Genomic DNA, 18,133 nt, shown 5'->3' on the forward strand with positions numbered 1-18,133 from the left:
GAGGTTTGCCCCGCTCAGGGAATGATCACAATCTTCAGTCATTGTCAGTCAAAGTGGCAATCGTTTCATTTAAATGTGGTAAGCTAGTTGTGCACTGACAATATTGACATGGAGCACAGAAGTGTGTTTTGACAGAAGCAAAGTAGGCACAGGGGGGTCCAAAATATATGCGGCATTGAGTGAGGATTGACAAAAAATTAAGGTACACATGTGTAATGTAATCCAGTATTTTAGCTGTGTGCTGAGATCCATTGCGACAATCTGTTAACTAAACACGTGGGGCAAAGAACAATAATATATAACACTTTACTTTTGCTGTCTACACCTCTACAAACAGCCACAATGATAGACCAAAAACCTCTCTGACAGTGTCAATCAAAACTGGCCATCTTTGTAAATGCACATTTGTGAATGCAGCCTTTGTATTAGGCTGCATTAACAAATATCCGTGACCTAAATGTGTGGTCACGGATATGGTTTGTTTAATGAACTTCAGACATACCAGCCGTCTATTTGATGGAGACGTCAATCGCAGGAGAGGCGCTAAGTTTTTTCAAGTGGGCAACATCACTCACTTGAGACACGGTAGATTGGGGAACCACAATATGCAGTACGAAGCCACATATGGTGTCAGTACACATGTAGGATGCAATGTAGATAGATACTCTACATGGTGTACAATGAATAAATTATTTGTAACTTATCATATTAGAAGGTTCCCAGTGAAGACAAGCAATATACCGGGAGCAATGATTACAGGCTCAAGACAACTTGAAGCCACTTCTCTATAGGCAGAAGAGGGAAAGGAAGCGGGACAGTCACGGAGAAATTTGCTGTCTTTTGTGTACGACCAACGTAAGGCTTCCAACATTGTAGGATGTCAGTTGTCAGTTTGAATAAATAAGAAGACAGGTTTTGTTCGCCATCTTCTTTGTCTGGTATGTGAGCCTCAGCACACTCGCTTGTGCAGGACTTCAAGATGAAGATTTGATTGCTTGGCTTATTGAGAGACAACAAAATTATGATAATGTCCTCATGAGTAGTGGGAGGATGGGAGCAGTGTCATCTCTTCAGATTGACAGAGACAGCATGGAGCCCACAGTTTGAAGTATTTAAAGTGGTGTTTACTGTTGTCTTGGTTACCACCTGCATTGCCTTTTTTGGTTCTGGTCGGTACCTCCTGTCAGACATGGTTAGCACTCTCATTAGAGGGATTTCTGCCTTCGAGCCAAATAGAAAGCAAAGCCTTGCAGGATCTTGCTCTCTCCCTGTGTGTGTGTGTGTGTCTGTGTGTGTGTGTGTGTGTGCGCCTGTACTTTAGTGAATGCACTTTCGTGAGGGGTGTTCTGATTAGGACACTGGCAGTAAAAGCTGAAGAAGGAGTCCTATCCAGCCTTATTGGCCTGTGAGACCCCAGAGGCAGGCGACTGTTACCGGTTGGTCAAGTGGAACACAGCTTCTCTGAGCCAAAAACTTGGGCATGGGACGACTTCAGTGAGGCCATGGGAGCCGACTTATGAACAGCTTTGAGGAAATTCTGGTCATCCAGAATTTACAGGATGGTGAAGCAGTGCACTATTAACACTGTGTATAGTGAAGATGGAGCGCTACTAACCTCAACTCGGGACGTTCTGAGTCAGTGGGGAGAAGACATGGAAGACCTCCTCAATTCCACTGACACGCCTTCCTTGGAGAAAGAAAATTCGAGGGACTCTGAGGTGGGCTCTCCGATCTCTGAGGTTGAAGTCACTGGTGTGGTTAAAAAGCTCCTTGTTTGCAAGGCCTTGAGGGAGGATGAGATCCGCCAAGTTCCTCAAGGCTCTGCATGTTGTGGGGCTGCCCGGGTCGTCACACCTCTGCAACATTGTCTTAACCTCTGGGACAGTTCCGCTGTACGCCGGCCATTTGTAACAGTTTTTCAGAAATCTTTATATGAAGGTAGTGAAGCTGTTCAAGAGTAAATATAATTCATTTAAAAAGTCTCTTTCGACAAAAGGCTGAGTGAACTATCCTTATTTATTCATGGCACACTGCAGGAGGTTTGATTTAAAGCATGTATCATTTTTACCCCGGTTTTGATCAAGTTTCTTTTTGGACTTTGATGTCACACTCCTGGACAACACTTGCTGAGCACCACCCATGCCAATTCGAGTCAATCCAACATATACCTTATGAAAGAATAGTCACTTTTTACATCAATTCAACTTGAAGTGCTTAATAGTTCTGTTCTTTGGTCTTTATTTTTATGTGCTACTCGCCAACAGTGAAACTGTCAGTTGTTAGGAAACGACAGTTGCTTTACTTTCAAGCTCAGCTTGTAGTAATTGTAATTGACATCACTCAGGCTGTGATTGTGACAGCTATGATCCCGGCATCCTACTGGTAAATGGACACTTCAGGCGTGCTCCTCTCTGGCATCTCCCAACAGCTTCAGACAACATGCACAACAAGAGGGAATAATATATGGATGTGAAATGCCGATGTGAAGTGAGCTGTGGTGTAACTTAATGAGCAATAATATTTTTCAAAACAATTTATGATTGTTATTATTATTTTAATGAAAATTGTTTTTATTTTGTTTCCAGTACAAAGTGTGGTTGTTGTGAAAGTGGTGAAATGAAGTCTTTTTTATTGGGCGAACAAGTTGATACTTTACAAAAACAATATAGTACCATTTTTAAAATTAATTATTTGCTGTTTTTTATCTTGTTTAGATTTTGCAGGTGTACCAAGAGATGTTTTTTTTTTTTAAATAGGCACTTGTAGTTCTCAGTAACCAAAGGGTTGCTGGTTTAAATCCCGCCTCTGAGTGTCCATTGTCAAAATGTTCTTGAACAGTGATGTTTCTGATCCACTGGTGAAAGGAGACTTTGATTTGGTTCGCTCAAGGCATGTGTAGGAATAGTTGTTACGATTGTATTATTGTCTGTATTATACATAATGTGTTATGATGTATTATAAATGTTCCGTAAAGTGTTTTGTTACATCCTAGATCCTATTGGGGCATGAATGTGTGCGTAAATGACACCATTTGATGCAAATAAAGGACAATAAAAGTGCTCTCCATTCACCTTTTACTGGTAGACTGACAGTAATTTTGATATTAAAGTCCACACGAAGTGAGAGAAAGTGGCTGACGTAAATAAAAGGTATCAGCGTATTCTCGTCAATTGTCTTTAGAAGGTAGTTTCACGCTGGTTTAAGTCAGTGGATCAGGAGCAAGCGATTGTGTTACGAAGGAGTCATTTACCTCATTAACCTAGCTAGATTGCAGAGGCCTTGCTAATCAACCTTGTCACAGGTCCCATTAATTCATCACTCTATCAGCATGACTCTCGCCTCTTCTGACTTGAAAACACACAAACACAAATTGCGTTGTTGTTCCTCTCACAACACACACACACACGCAGCATTATCGCACCAGACCTTTTTTTTTTTAATGCGTTTCCAGTCATGTCTGTGTCTGGGCCAACCCCATTAGCTCGGTCAGTCCCATGGGTTTCCCAGCTCTGATGAACCCTCTGCTGCCCTTTCAGATTAGTGGACTCCCTGAGAAAAGCCCTTCATTGATGGGATCCGCTTCCCCTCTCACAATGTCATCTCAAGGTTAGCATAATGACTCTCACTGCTCTCTTTCCAGACACACTTATGCACACACGAACATCCAGGTGGTGTTACTATGTTCATGATGAGCTGTCCTGACTGTTTTATTCGTAACGATCGTGCGATTTATGCCATGATTCTTCTCATTTCAAATATTTGCCAACGTGTTTAACAATGAAGTCATTTCCCCACCTCCCGCGCATCCTCTCATCTCTCCTAATACCGCTTAAACCAACAACAAAACTATTGCAACATTACAGTGCATGATTGGCGCGATGTAAGTGAGCATGAGGGATTTTCTCTTTTATGCATTGCAAATCAGGTCAGGAATTATTTACTCGCAGTCCCACTTGAGGCAATGAAGCTCTTCCAGCCTAAAAGGCAGAGAGAGATGAAGGAATTGGGGTGTGTGTGTAGTATGGAGTCGGATAAATGACTGAATCGGAAAGACACATTCATCGTTATATGTTAAACTTAATGCGCGCGAGTGATTTCTTGTAGCTGTGAATAGAGATGAAAGGATTATCTTGATCATTGAAGCACAAATGTTGCCTCGTCTCTTGCTACTCCATCATAATTCAATATTTACAGTTTTAAGATGGAAAACTGCTCCCTCTTGGCTGCCTGTATCTGGTTTCCATGGCAACACATTTGAGAAGGAAGAGTGCCATCTGTATGTGTCCGCGTATCCGTGTGTAGTGTTTTCTGATACACAGCAATTGATTGGTTGTTGAGGAGCAGCTGTTGACCTCTCGAGTCTCGGGGGTCTCTTTGTATTCTTGCACATATCCCAAATCAATACACACACATACATGTGGGCACTCGCACACACATGCACACTGACAGACGGGTGACAAATTAATATTTAATGGCTGGAGAAACATTACAAATGCAGATGTGTCTTGGCCGCAGGGATTGACTGAATGGTTTAGTGAGTCCGTGAATTACAACAGTCAGCATGTCTCAACCCAAATACGCTCCTATTGTGTTAAGTCCCAAATTATTCCTACCATGGCAAAGTATTGATTTTAAATATATATATTTTTATTGGTAAAACAGTCCATTAGGTGCAAATAAACAGAGGTAATAATGTGTGTGTGTGTGTGTGTGTGTGTGTGTGAGACTTATCTTCATGAAAAGTTGATGATGCCTTATTTTAATTGGTTGTATAAATAATCGATGCCGAGAAAAGCATTACAATTGCAGATGTCCCTTGATCCGAGGGATCCCGGAATTGTTGATGATGATGAGAAATGTTACGAAAGATATACCATCGCCTTCACAAATATGATGTACCAAGGCCAACATGACTTGATAGACTGGAAACAACAAAACAGAGACCAGAAAACAGACAGACAGCTGGACCGATGCAATACTTCTCTGAGATTATTCAATTTATACTGTACATACACACACAAACTCAAAAGGGTACCTGATATAATTGACATTATTCGTTAATGTTAAAGGGATGTTTTCCATATAAGGAAGATCAGATTTTACATTCGAACACAACATGGATGAAACGCTAGACAATGATAAATTGTGTTCCCACAGGGCTGTTGCTCAACATAATAAGGCAAAAACACCAGAATTAGAAGTCCTTGTTATATGGTCTGACTGAACACATGTTCAATTAGGCTACTCCACGCTTATCAGCATCATCTATAGTCATTTTACTCATGGTTAATGAGCCAAACATGTCCTGTGGAGACAAAGACGATAAAACATGTTTATTGGTTCACCCAAGGGTTTGCATACTGTTTCTCATAAAAATACAACAATAAAACAGCATATGATGAGATTGATACGTTTAGTTAGGACGCAAAGACACGACAGAGATGACTGCACAATTAAAAGGAGGAACCACTTTTTGTGAGGGATAAAGAAAAAACTGTAATATAATTCAGATCTGGAGATATACCGGTACATTTCCTAAAGCCAATAAACTGTGCGATATGCATCTCCGTGATTACAATTTTTTAAAATGTTGAAATTCTAATAGTCCTTTTTACAGACATCTACCTATTGCTACCCTGACATTTCTTTTGCCAAATACTGTGTGAACTCTCTTTGATTGATGATGATGTGTAATGATTTATTCCACTTCTCCAAGTGGCAATAATGTGCATTGACATTGAAAAAGGAGAAGCCACAATGCTAACAGCTAAAATCTGACAGTAGATTTCATATGGTTGAGTTGCTTTTTTAAATCATTTGTGTTTCCTGTCAGAGGCTTAAAAAAATAACGGGTACCGCTGCTCATTATGCTCTCAGTGACCTGATCAAGATCATTCAAAAGACTTACTATGAGTACATGCAGTCAGTAACACTTTCAGAACTGGCAATATTCAGGTTTTTAAAGGCCATGTCAACCGGACCACAAATATGGGGGGGGGGGGGGGGGTCCACTGTATTTATATTTTACAATGTATAACTGTTTTTTTTTTCAATTAAGAACACAACTTGTGTTTTTTTAAGGGCACAATTCAGTTCATTCCCATGAGAAACATCGATTTGATAAAGGCCCGCAAGTAAATCGAGTTGATTTAGTAAGGTAACGAATTTCAATGAGTAAGTCAAGGTACTTCATGTACTTCCCACACTGTATCTTACCGTGGTAAGCGTGGTCTGTTTTAATGACTTCTTCAGCTGTTTATACGCGGCTCGGGGTTCGGGGCTCACTGACCACTTCAAGTGGTGATCACTGAAACGACTCCCCGCAGGAGAGGAGTCGGATTGCTGAGTTTGGGAATGCGCGCAGGGCGAGTTACCGCCAGGTGGGGGCGATATCGCTCCTTCTGCCCGCCCGCTCTTCTCCTCTCTTCTGCTCCACCACGTCTCAGCTCAGTCGGCTGTGTGAGATCATTACCAGACTGCAGGCTCCAGGCTCTGACATTCACCGATCGGGAAATCAGAGAGAGCAGAAGCTAGAGAGCGCAGAAGAGTCCGAGCCTTTGATCCCATTGCAAGCGGCGGTGGGCGGCGACCACCACGCCGACTCCCCCGTGCTTGTCGTTTGGGCTTTGAAAGCTCGATCTTGTCGCTGACATTTGCACGCTTGGAAAACCGGCTCCTTGAAGCTCGACGGATGCGGGCTTGTTTTGACTGCGGTAGTAGCCTTCGCACCTTTCCTTCTCGCATGCCCAGTGGAACGGATTTGTGAAGGATCTTAACTTGACCAAGCTCCGCCAGTGTGGCCGGCGGTCCTGCAAGGGACCCCGGGGACGGTTTCTGTCCGGCCGCCAGGCAACCCGCAAAGAGAGCGCTTTTTTTCAGCTTGGAGTTGGACATAAACGTCTCTAATTGGATTCCTCCTCCCTTGATGGCTTCTTTTTTTTTCTATCAACACATCGGCTGCATACCCGATTTCGCTATTTTTTCCCCCTTTCTCAAGCAAAATCGACGCCATTTTACTCGGGGTTTTGTGTCAAAAAACATCCAAGTATATTCCAGGAGCGTGTGACAGCTCCCTGGGAGGCTGTCATCCCAACCGTCGCCTGTGTAAAAATGTGTCTAAATGGATTGTAAATGATCTTGATCAATAATTTACACGTCAGAGCTGAGTGTGTGACAACATTAGACATGGGTAAGTGGCCTCCTCCTCCACCTGAAAAGCTCTCCTGTAAATGTCGAAACATTATAATCTGCATTGTGTCTGTTTGTCGTTGACGCTGCCGAAATTGTGCCTTTAATTTACTGATGTATGAGATTTTATACCTCAGTTTTTGGAACATACCTGTACTTGCCGTTTCCCATTGGAAAAGCTCCAGTTCCCGTGGATGCCAGTAATTGAACCTTTGGAGTATATTAGTGTTAATTGTACCTTGAGGGACAGAAATCCACTCTTGTACACAGAGTGGAGTAGGTTCTAATGACAGATGGCAGATGCAAGAAAATACAGTGGAACCTCTAATGTCAATCGCCCCTGAAGTTGTAAACTTATTATTTGTCAAAATTGCTGAGACAAATATGCCTCTAAAGTTGCAGACTTGACAGAACTGCCAACATGCTTGACATGATGTCAGATCTCAGCTTATTGTGTGAGATCTCAGCAAATCAGTGAGTATCAAAGGATGTATTCGCTTATTATTTGGCTTTTTTTGTAACACTAATTCCAACAGGATCAGCCTTGATTAGGAGGGGTATTAAGGATAATGTGGGAACAACACTACACTCGCATCCAAAACATCTGCGTTATCAGTAGTTCAGAGTTGTTTTGTGATTTACAGAGGTTTGTGATTAAGAATGTGGAAAAAACTGAGTTTCAAGGTTTGTGCACCTTTTTAAAAAGGTCTTTCTGTACCATTAACGTGGTCGACTTATTTATACACTTGTATGCCAGTGAACAAAAAAAATGAAGGATATTGGTCACAGACTAGTTTAGCCCCTGATGTTCACCTGTTTCTTCCAATATTTTTCCACCTGAGCAGATGATGCAACTAGCAACTACTTCCATCCCTCTAGGTACATTGTGTACACTGATGTAGTCCTAATTATTAGCCCCCAAGGCACTGTATATCACGGGTATTTTGTTTTTCTTCGTCTGCTTCTGAACATCATTCATCAACATCTCCGAAGGGTTTCATGTGGCCTCTCTGGTGTGTGACAGCAAAGAATTATTCTGCCGTACGTCCTCAGGTGAGGCCTGAAAAGGGAAAGGATAGTAAGCAGGGGCTGTCAGCAACCCCCACAAACCTCAGCGCTGGAAGATAAATAGACACACGTGAATTATCTGGGGAACGTGTGGAAAATTGGTCAGGTCTGTCGGATACTGTATATGGCGTGTGAGTTCTAGAAAAATAAGAATGACAAGCATATGAAGAAAGGTGCTTGTAAAGAGGTGGAACTAATGGGATTCAGGTAAAACAATAGCAGCGTTTTGCAGTGCGAAAGAATACTCGATAACCAATTCCTTATTGGGTAATGGGATGCCCGTGCAATCTTTAAATTGAAGCATGAGGAATCAATAAGTTGCATCCCCATCTGAGCTGGATACCTCGGGTGGAAATAGGATCACAGGGAAAAAAGGGGGAGTGAATATGAACAGCATCCAAGGACAAACCTAAGTGTTGGCAGGCTCTCTTAGCGGAATATCACCTTTTGGCAGAGGAGGCAGAAGGGTTTAGGTAGCACTGAGATGAGGCAAGCGAACAGAGGTTGGTCGGAGTGAGGTGAGGTGAGGAGGTGGAAGAGACGGGCTGGTGGGGAGTTGCAGAGGTGTTTTTGCTGACAGCCATTTTGTGGCCGCTGTGAAACGTGAACATTCGTCTGCTTGTGTCGGGTAGTTAGGTGAGAACGCTGCGACCTGGCATACTGTGTGTGCACGCCGTGTACCGTTAATCGCCGTGTACCGTTAATCCTTTGGACTCCGTTAAATTCTTGCACGTTCAACATTCCTAACAAGAGGTGGACATTTGATGAAATGTTCTTTATCCACTATCATACAAATGAGCATAAACTACTTGAGACTGAACCAACAATGCACTGCACTACGTTTGGCCTGAAGTGCTTCAAGGTTCAATTAATTAACAGTCAACTCCCAACTCGTTTTATGTCCTTATTCAGAACTTCAGACTGCTAACAATAAGACCATTTTACTGTCATGCACATGGGTTTTAGTCACTTTTCCCTGACATTTGATCTTGATAGTGAGCAGAGCAAGTACACACTGTAACAGTGGGAACTTTTCCAGCACCGAGGGGTGCAATTAGTTGTCGTGATCAAGGGCAAATCTGCTGTGAGTGCTTGGTTGGAAGAGTGGTGGAGTAATGGGGTGCTGATAACTGAAGAACTTGCTGCCTACATCCTGATAGCGCCTCAAGGCAATCAAACCGGCAACCTTTAAGTTACAGGGACATTCTTAACCACGCGTGCAGACGATTTTAGTTGTATTCGTTAGGCCCACCGCACACACACCAAGCAATGCGATCTGTCCTGCGGTGTGGATTGTGCAAGTCGTTTGACTGTTGGCCACTTGTTTTGCAGGGGTTGAAAAATTGAATAACAGGTGAAATGTGCTTTCCTGGTCGGGGCTTGCAGTTTGCAGTCATAGCAAGTTGGCCATCTGTGCCATGGTCAGTTGGCTGGTGTGCATGTGTGAGTTTAAAAAAAAAAAGGTCATTCATAATTATCCTTCTATGATTCCATGCATTGATGCTGAGGATAGAATGTTTTTATTCTTTATTTGACCTCATTCATGATCATTCGAAGGAAGACGGTGGCTTTCACTCACACAAGGTGAGCAACGAGCTGACGAAATATATTTCCGGTATAGAAAATGATGTGTGCCACCCCTGGATTTTGAGGTTGGAAACCTCTTTTGATGAGTCCCCCAAAGATTGGACCATTCTCGAAACATTGCTTTAGCGATTGGAAGGGTAATGAAAGAGGGAGCGCAATATGAAAAATGAAAATGGCAGACTTCCACTGTTCACGACGCCTCTGAAATGATCGAAGCTCTGCTCATCAAAGTGGGGGGAAAAAAAGTTGATCGCCTCAATGAACAATACAGGTGTGTGAGTGTGTGTGTATGAGAGTGAGAAGTTGGGTGGGAGAGAGAGAGCACTATTTGTGAGTCCACCTCAAGCGCTGGGCTGCTGGGTATGCAGCCTTAAAAGGTTGTGTTTCTGCTGCCATCTCTTGCTCCCCATTGCTCTCGCGCCCTGTTTTCTCCTGCACGCACACACACACACACACGCATGTTTTTGCCTGTGTGTCTGTACCATTCACCCCCTCAGCTCGGCCCATCTGCATTTCATCATCGCTGTTTTATCATAATGGTCTCCAGAGCGAGAAGGAGGCAAAATGATGTGTCCCATTCAAAGCCTTTTACATGCAGCTCACTGAGTGACCTTATGCTATTTGAGAGAGAAGCTGGTGTAGCGCTGGCAGTTTGGAGAACATAATAAAGCTATTTATGCAGCGAGTCTGGCCCCTCACAATCCCTCTGCTGTCTGAGGCAAACCAAGGTGCGTATGCATATGTGGATGTGAGTGTTTGTGTATAAGAGAGAGCAAGAGAGAGGAGACAGCGTGGCTTGGACTAGGTGAGGGAGGCCCTTGGAGGGGTCAGTCTTACATCAACTCTGTGCCTGCCAGTAACAGAGAACTACTAACACAGCTTAGGGCGGCTGCATGGGGGAGGAGGGACAGACGTGACCCAGCTAAGTAGTTTATGCAGTTATGACCCAGAATGAAGATTCACATAATTTATGTCGACATTTTGTTGTCATGCATGTCGGTATAGTAGTAATGGCTCCATTCCGCTTTGAAGCCTGCACATGAATGTCTCGGTGTGGGATGTTGTGGTTGGCAGCTGTCTCTTTTTCCTGTCATTGTGCTCAGTCACATGACAATCAGAGTGGCTTTCACACATGCCATGGGGGCAAGTCACCAAACTGACATTAGGGACGGGGAGGCTCCCGAGGAACAAACAGGGTCATGTGGGTTTTCAATCCACAATGCGTCGACTTTCGAAGATGCCACGGGGACCAACCACAGTTGCGTCTGATCTTCTGCAACTGAATTTTTAAAGGAGACACACTATTGACCTTTTTGATGTTCATATATAAATCATTGCTTGTTTGCAATGTCTGGCCAACCATCAATTTGTGAAATTAAACAACTTCAAAATCTTTACAAATCTTTAGTTGTGTGCCTAATTACCATAAAACCCACCCACTTCACAGAGTTTCTCAGAAAATGACGTGACCAGCGAGGCTGACTGAAGTTTTCGGGTAAAAAAAATCACTTTGATGTGGCGTCCAAAGTTCAATCATGTCAGAGCCAGCGATTACAAGCATTCTTTAATCCTGATTCTGATATGTTCAGCTAAATTGTCGACACACAAGTTGAAGGCATTTGTCTTTGGTGATGTCTTGAGCCGCAAGATACACTAATTGACAAGCGTAATTCTGCAGCTTGTTGATGAGATGCTGTGATGGTAATTCAATTGAATCTTTATAGGCAATTGCTTTAAGTGTGTGTGTGTATGTGTGCGTGTGTGTAGGGGGTGGGTGTAAGTGGTGATTTTACCAAATAATTAGAATAGCATGGAGTTTTCTGGGGTTCACAAAACTTGATTACTCCATGAACATGTTGGCAGGAGAAGGGGCGGGGGCCGTTTGTGTTTGGGAATGTGTTGGGTTCAGTAATATGGCCTAAAATTCACATCATGGTCTGCATTGAATCCCTTAATGGTATATAATGCAATTGTATATTTTGCGGAATTAATTTAAGGGTGAAATTTATAATAGAAATATTTCTGAGTTGTTATCCGGTCCCTTAGACAAGCTAAACTGATGCAAAAATACAACAACAAATGAATGACGGTGAGCTCGGTGGGGTGTGTGCTTAGGGACTAATGGGAAAGCGGACACTTGTCTGCTTGGTGATAACAATGTTTCATTACTGTTTTGTGGGCGGTGTGCCACACAGGGAGGAGAGGTGGTGTCTTCTTGTAACGGGGTATCAAAATATTACAGAGACGCGACACAAAGTCATAATTAATTATCCTATCAGCGGTTTAGCTAAAGCCCCCACTTGAATCTTAATTCTGCACTCCACCAAGACATTTTGGCCATTTTTGACTCCCAGCTCTGTAGACTGTTGGGGGAAGACCCTTCGCAAGCAAAGGCCATAAAGGCATTGTTGGATAAGTTTGATATTCAGGATTTTGAGATCTTATAAAGCCCTGACCGCAACACTTCCAACACTGTTGGGTCGGAATTAAAACGTGTGAGAGTCCTTCTCTCAGATCCAACATCGATGATCTCTGATTGAGTTTTCTGGATGGATGGACACACCGCGCTCCAGCTGAACAACACCATATCTTCCACGTATTGTGTTGTCGGTGTAATGGTCAGGTGTTCCAATCACGGAATAATCATGTTTCAAACTTTGCATTGAACCTAGTCGATACGACTGATAGCTATAACCCTACTTATAGTGGGGCCATACGCCCAGCCAAGCTACTCTCCCTTGTGGATGAGCTGTTGACATCTGAGATTACAGATGGCCAAAAAAAGCAGCGCAAATCCAACTGCAACGACAAACAAAATATGTTCGGCTGTGACACTGCATCGCTCTCAATATCGGCAACAACAAGCTACCAGGCAGACAGGAAATCAATCTTAAAATGTATTATTCCATGTGTAAAGTAAATGGATGTCAGTAGTGTTGAAGTTCAGAAGGTTAAACATGCAAAACCGCCGCTAGAGTTCTTTACAGCTTCTTAATACCACACGGGGGTGTTCTGAACCTTTACGAGTAATGTTTTATACATCAGAAAACACAATGGCTCAACTGGCTTTTGTCTCGATTCAGTACAAAATGCTCACTTAATACTCTGCCTGCGGATTACACGTAGTTCGTGTGTGGTCTTGTCGGAGTTCCGCCGTGGATTATGATTATTCAATCACACTGTAAGCATGTGGTGTGAGGCCCGTGGGGCATTACGATGGAGATCAGCTGTTAGTACAGTAGCTTGGCCTGGTACAGAGAGGGCAGACCTGGAATGAGCAGGTCATTATGACATAGAACAGTTTTTCTCTAAACTCAATGAAAATGTATAGTGTCTACGCGAGACGGACAGAAGTCTTTGAGCACACCTTTCCGTCACTTAATAAAGCTGCTTCCCTCCGAATTCACTTTACTTCTTATCTTACCAACACATTTTGAGCATTATACTTATAGATTTGGGAACCGGTACGTATACAGTATGTGTTTCAAATGCACAAAGAAAGGTTCATGAATGGTAAAACAAAGTTTAGTGTGGGAGAACAACCTCAACCCCAGTGACCAAGTATGAGGTGAATTACACCAGATTTTAATGCATTCCCTCTGGTCCAACATCAACCTCCGACCTCAAAAATGTTGTTAATGGCTGGATGGTCAAAAATCCTACAAACGTCAACATCGAATCAAACGTCTTTCCAGAAGAGTGGGGGCATTTGCTGTGTTGCAAAAGTGGGATCAACTGCTGTGTTTTTTTTGGCTCTTTTCTGGAAATGATATAATGGTCAGGTCCCAAACTTTCATGAGGTCTACTTGAGTCATGTTCACAGGCAATATTTGAACAATTACAATCGAAGTAATTAATACTTGGGGAAATTACATCTGTGCAAATATTAATCAAGTAATTGTGTGACAGCAGCACTATATACTGTATATCTCTCTGACAAGCTTCTTAATGATTCCCCAAAGCAAATGATGTGCAGTCCAGTGTTTATTTAGGTTCCTCTTTACAAAAACAAAACAAAAACTGCATGCATGCATAGTTGCACACTAAACTTAAGGAAGGAAGCTCAGTTTTGTCAGCAAAATGGCTTCCACAATCGAGAATCCGATTTTCAGTGTATATGCAGGTTTGACGCTGTCATTTTGCACATGGATTTATTTGTCAACGTGTGCAGTGCATTTCTTTCTATGCAAATGTGTCAATATGCCAGTGCATGCATGTGTAAAAAAGCTCAGACTGTTTTTTTTCCAGACTAGCTCGTAAACCACATCTGGGGAAAGAATTTAGATTCCTTCCCTTCGTCTTTCTGTTTTGCCTTCCCATTCCCCCTGTGTAATTCCCTCCCTCCTCGCCTGCTCTGGTGAAAGGAAGAAAAAAACAGAAGTCAGCTTCTTTCGTTTTTCCTCCTTTGTGTCCTCAGGGTAACTTCAGCCTGGTTTTGGAGCAGTGAAGAGGAATGTCTTATTTTGCACTGGTCAACCAGTGTCTGCATAGCTTTGCTTCACATAAGTGGGAAGGCTCAAATGAGGGAAGGAGCAAGGGAGGGAAGATTAACAAGAAGCGATGAAAGATGAGATCAGGGGGAAAGGATGTTAAGTGAGGCAAAAAAACCAAAAAAAAGTTTGTTTTCCTTTGGAGAAAATGTAAATTAGAGCATTTTGGCATGCCCGTGCAGCTCCGCGGCGAGTTTGTGTGTTCTTCTAAACATATCATACAACAGGCTGCTAACGTTAATAAGGGTCTGGGATGGGACGGCAGCCTCAGGGAGTTGTCATTCTTTTGCTGATCAGATCTTTCACCTGCTCTCTCTTCAGATTGTCCCTGGCTTCCCAGCGTGTCAGTGGGCCAACCAAGCCAACCTCAATAGCTGATTGACAACAACCCAGCTGCTCGACAGACTTCCATCCTCTTTATTCCCATTGGCTGGCTGCCACAGCTTCCCCCACCCTGACTGGCTCTGGCGGGAGAGTGGATGGAGCCAAGGGATCTGGTTGGCTCGGCCCGACCCAAAGAGGCGGAGTTACAGGGAGCCGGGGCGGCGCGAAATGAAGGAGCGGGAGGTATCGGCTTGGCACGTAGTGATGATGTGATTCACGGTGGCGTCAGTGAAGGGGAGGGGCTTGAAGAACACGGGGAGGGGCTTCTGGAAGAGCAGGAGTTTTCCATCAAGGAAGCGAGCTTCCAGGAAGGAAGTCTAAAGCTGAAGATTCAGACCACCAAGCGTACCAAGAAGCCCCCCAAGAGCCTTGAGAACTATATTTGTCCACCGGAGATCAGGATGACCATCAGACCTCCCGCTGGAGAAGGCAAAGGGGGGCGGCAGGGGCGAACTGGAGGCGTGGCCATATCGGGGCGGGTTCAAAAGGATGAAGACAGAGCACCGCCCAGAAAAAGGGTAAGTCTGCTGCCGTTGCGATTAGCTTAATGCACTTAAGAGCAGAAGGCAGCTCACAGTTTTTGGCTTCCATGACTGTCTCCGTCCGTGAATGAGCCACCACTCCCTGCCTTGCACACTTCAAGCTCCCTCTCAGTAGTTCCTCTCCCCTGCTTAGTTACACAGGGTCAAAGTTTGCTCTGTAATTGAAACCAGTCATGGCTAGCTGAGATCACAGTGATACACACACACACACACACACACACACACACACACACACACGGGAGCTGAGAATAGGGTTGGCATAAGCAGGTGACAGCTGGTGTCTGCTCTCTCCATTTGTGGTCATATGCAGACCCCTCCTGTCTCCTCTCCCTTCCTCACCCCTACTCCCACACACCCGTTACACATGCACTGGTGTTCGGTGCGTGTGACACTGTGTACGTACAGGTCCTTGGGGGTTTGAGTGTTTGCGGAGTGTGTTGACCTACACTGTGGAGTGTGTGTCCAAACCTGACAGCCATCATAGTGGCTCTGAGCTCGACAGGCTCAGCAGGAGCGAAGGTGTCATGTAGTCAGCACCACGCTAGACGCAGTTCTCTTGTACTTCCGCATAGTGGCCCCTCAGGGTAAATTTGCTGACCTTGTGATTGACTGACTGACGTTTATAAAAGCGGCTTACTTTTTTTTTGCACTGATGAAGATAAATGTCTTTCATCGGGAGTTGGTCTAGACTCCCAGCACACGTAATCTAGTCAATAAACAGGTCTGGATGAGTTTGGTTGGGGAAGAACATGAGGTGCTTGAACCAGACCTCATTAAAAACATTTGGGATGTGCTACAACAGTGAACATCCCGCAGCCGCCAGAATGGAGTATTACTTTGACATGAGATGTTATTGGTTTAAAGTTTTATTTTGGGGGCTATACCATCAATTAAAAATCCAAAAGAGGTGATAAATGTACTTGTCGATCAGAAATGTTACTAATCCCAAATCGGTTCTGAATCCTCTGAGCAGCCCCTCCTACTCTGAAAGGCAGCTGCTCTGGTTAGCCTTGTTTTGTGCCGGGATTTGTCTAATTCCATCTTTTAAACTTTTGTTGCGAAACGGAAATACCACCTTAGTTTCCGCAAAGCTCCTCGAGCTTAACATAACAAGTCAGTGCGAGTTACTGCCAGTGCATGAGAATGATTCACAACTTGATTGTATTTTTCGCTCGCGCGCGACGGTTTGCTAAAAATCGAATTCGAGATACAAGATGGGGCTTTTTTTTTCTCCACAGATAATTTTGCTGAAGTCAAGCTGTTGTCATATTCACATTTTGACACAAATGATAACATTTATTTCAAAGTTATTTAAAAAGAAATACAAACTCCCTCTTTTAGTGTGAGTTACCAAATAAGGTTCCTTATCCAATTATGGACTAGATAATACAAATCCATATAAATTGTCAAATAAATTAATAAATAAATGAATTGTCAAATAAATAATCTTATTCTTAACAATGCGGTTACAACAAATGGGATCAGGCTAGAAAGGGTGCATGCAGATATTACCGTGTTAGCAGGCAGTTTTTCTCCTGCTACGTGCACATACAGTGAAACGTGATCACTTACTGCTACTTGCACAGCATGACCAAATCGTGTTTCGTTTATCTTTTTTGTGATGTATTTTATTTTAGTTATATGTGAAATAAAAACTTGGATTTGCACTCAAATTTTGTTGTATCCGCACCACACAATGACAATACAGACTGATAGTGCATTCAAAATACAGATCATTATTATTGCTCCAAAGAGATCTTGAGTGGGTTCTGGAAGTCTAGACAGCGTCTGATGCTATTAAAGTCAGACCAGACATACAATTTAGTGTTTGTTTCAATTTTTGTATCAATGAATAAGCTGAGGGACATGAACCCTTCCCGCAGACGTCTGGGCTGCCAAGTCTAATCTGGCACCACCGGCCCCCACTTGGACTGCAACTGTATGATTGACACAGGTTGTCATAGTGACAGTGTGGCGGGAGGTGGGGGTGGGGTGGGGGGGGGGCGCTTCAAGCTGGTCCCAATTGAGGTTGGAGATTGAGGGAGGGGAGGCCCTTGTCGGATGTGATGGTGTTGATTCGGATCAGTTTCAAGACTTTATCCCTCGCACTCTGTCGCTCTATTCCACACCCCCGTTGCCCCCTCCCCCTGCTCCTCAACATGCTTTCCCTCCATCCACTCATCACCTGCCAGCCCAAGGGTGTATTACAGGCAGACTCAGTGGAGAGGAACGGGTTAAGGAGAGATCTCGGGCTGCCTCATGCCCCACCACCCCACACACATCTACACACACTTCCATCTTGTGTGTGTATGTGTGAGAGAGTGTGTGTGTTGAGGTTAAATACTCTCTTTGTGGTGTGTGTGTGCCTGTGTGTTAGGCGGGATGGGGGATGTTGAGGAGGGGAGAGCAGATGGACAGCCTCTCTGCTTTCTATTGTATCGTGTCCACGTCAATTCTCCCGCTTTCTATCTCTTTATCTGTCCCTTCTTTCTTCACTAAAGCTCCCTTCATGTCTCCTCTTTTTCCACCGCTCTCTCTTTCGTCCTCTTCCCGCTCTTGCACGCTGTTGTCTTGTAGCAGATGGCAGCATGGGGCAGTGACAACAGAGCAGAAGCCAGAGTGTGAGCAGGGGATGGAGAGAGAAGAAGGGGGCTTTGGAAAGAGGAGGAGGGGGTCAGGCATATGGAGAGCCTGGTTAAGGGGCCCCTCTCACAGGGAGTGTGCATGTGCGTATGGTAGCGCGGTGAATAGAAGAGGGGGAGAGGCGGGGATACAATAGATGCACATTAATATAGAGATTTGACTCTAATAGACAGGGAAAGGGAGAGGCAGGAGGATATTCATGTAGACTAGCAGAGTGGGAGAAAAAAAAAC

The 18,133-nt window shown here is 43.8% G+C and overlaps 2 protein-coding genes across 3 annotated transcripts in view; one reads left to right on the forward strand and one right to left on the reverse strand.

The window, feature by feature from the left end:
* Positions 1-2,429, reverse strand: part of serinc5 (serine incorporator 5) — a 28,308-nt gene extending 25,879 nt beyond the window's left edge. Inside the window, exon 1 of the mRNA XM_052068834.1 lies at positions 2,424-2,429. The gene's annotated coding sequence lies outside the window, so the exon portion shown is untranslated. The remainder of the gene's footprint in view (positions 1-2,423) is intronic.
* A 3,994-nt stretch (positions 2,430-6,423) lies between these two features.
* setbp1 (SET binding protein 1) overlaps positions 6,424-18,133 on the forward strand; it is a 45,666-nt gene continuing 33,956 nt past the window's right edge. The window contains exons 1-2 of one of the 2 annotated variants that reach the window (XM_052069181.1): positions 6,424-7,189; positions 14,655-15,235. In XM_052069181.1, the coding sequence (XP_051925141.1) occupies positions 14,813-15,235 (423 nt within the window). In that variant the 5' untranslated portion in view covers positions 6,424-7,189; positions 14,655-14,812. The remainder of the gene's footprint in view (positions 7,190-14,654; positions 15,236-18,133) is intronic. The other variant, XM_052069182.1, reaches the window with a different exon arrangement.

The sequence above is a fragment of the Hippocampus zosterae genome, chromosome 6 (assembly GCF_025434085.1).
Source record: "Hippocampus zosterae strain Florida chromosome 6, ASM2543408v3, whole genome shotgun sequence".
In the NCBI taxonomy this organism is placed as follows: Eukaryota; Metazoa; Chordata; class Actinopteri; order Syngnathiformes; family Syngnathidae; genus Hippocampus; species Hippocampus zosterae.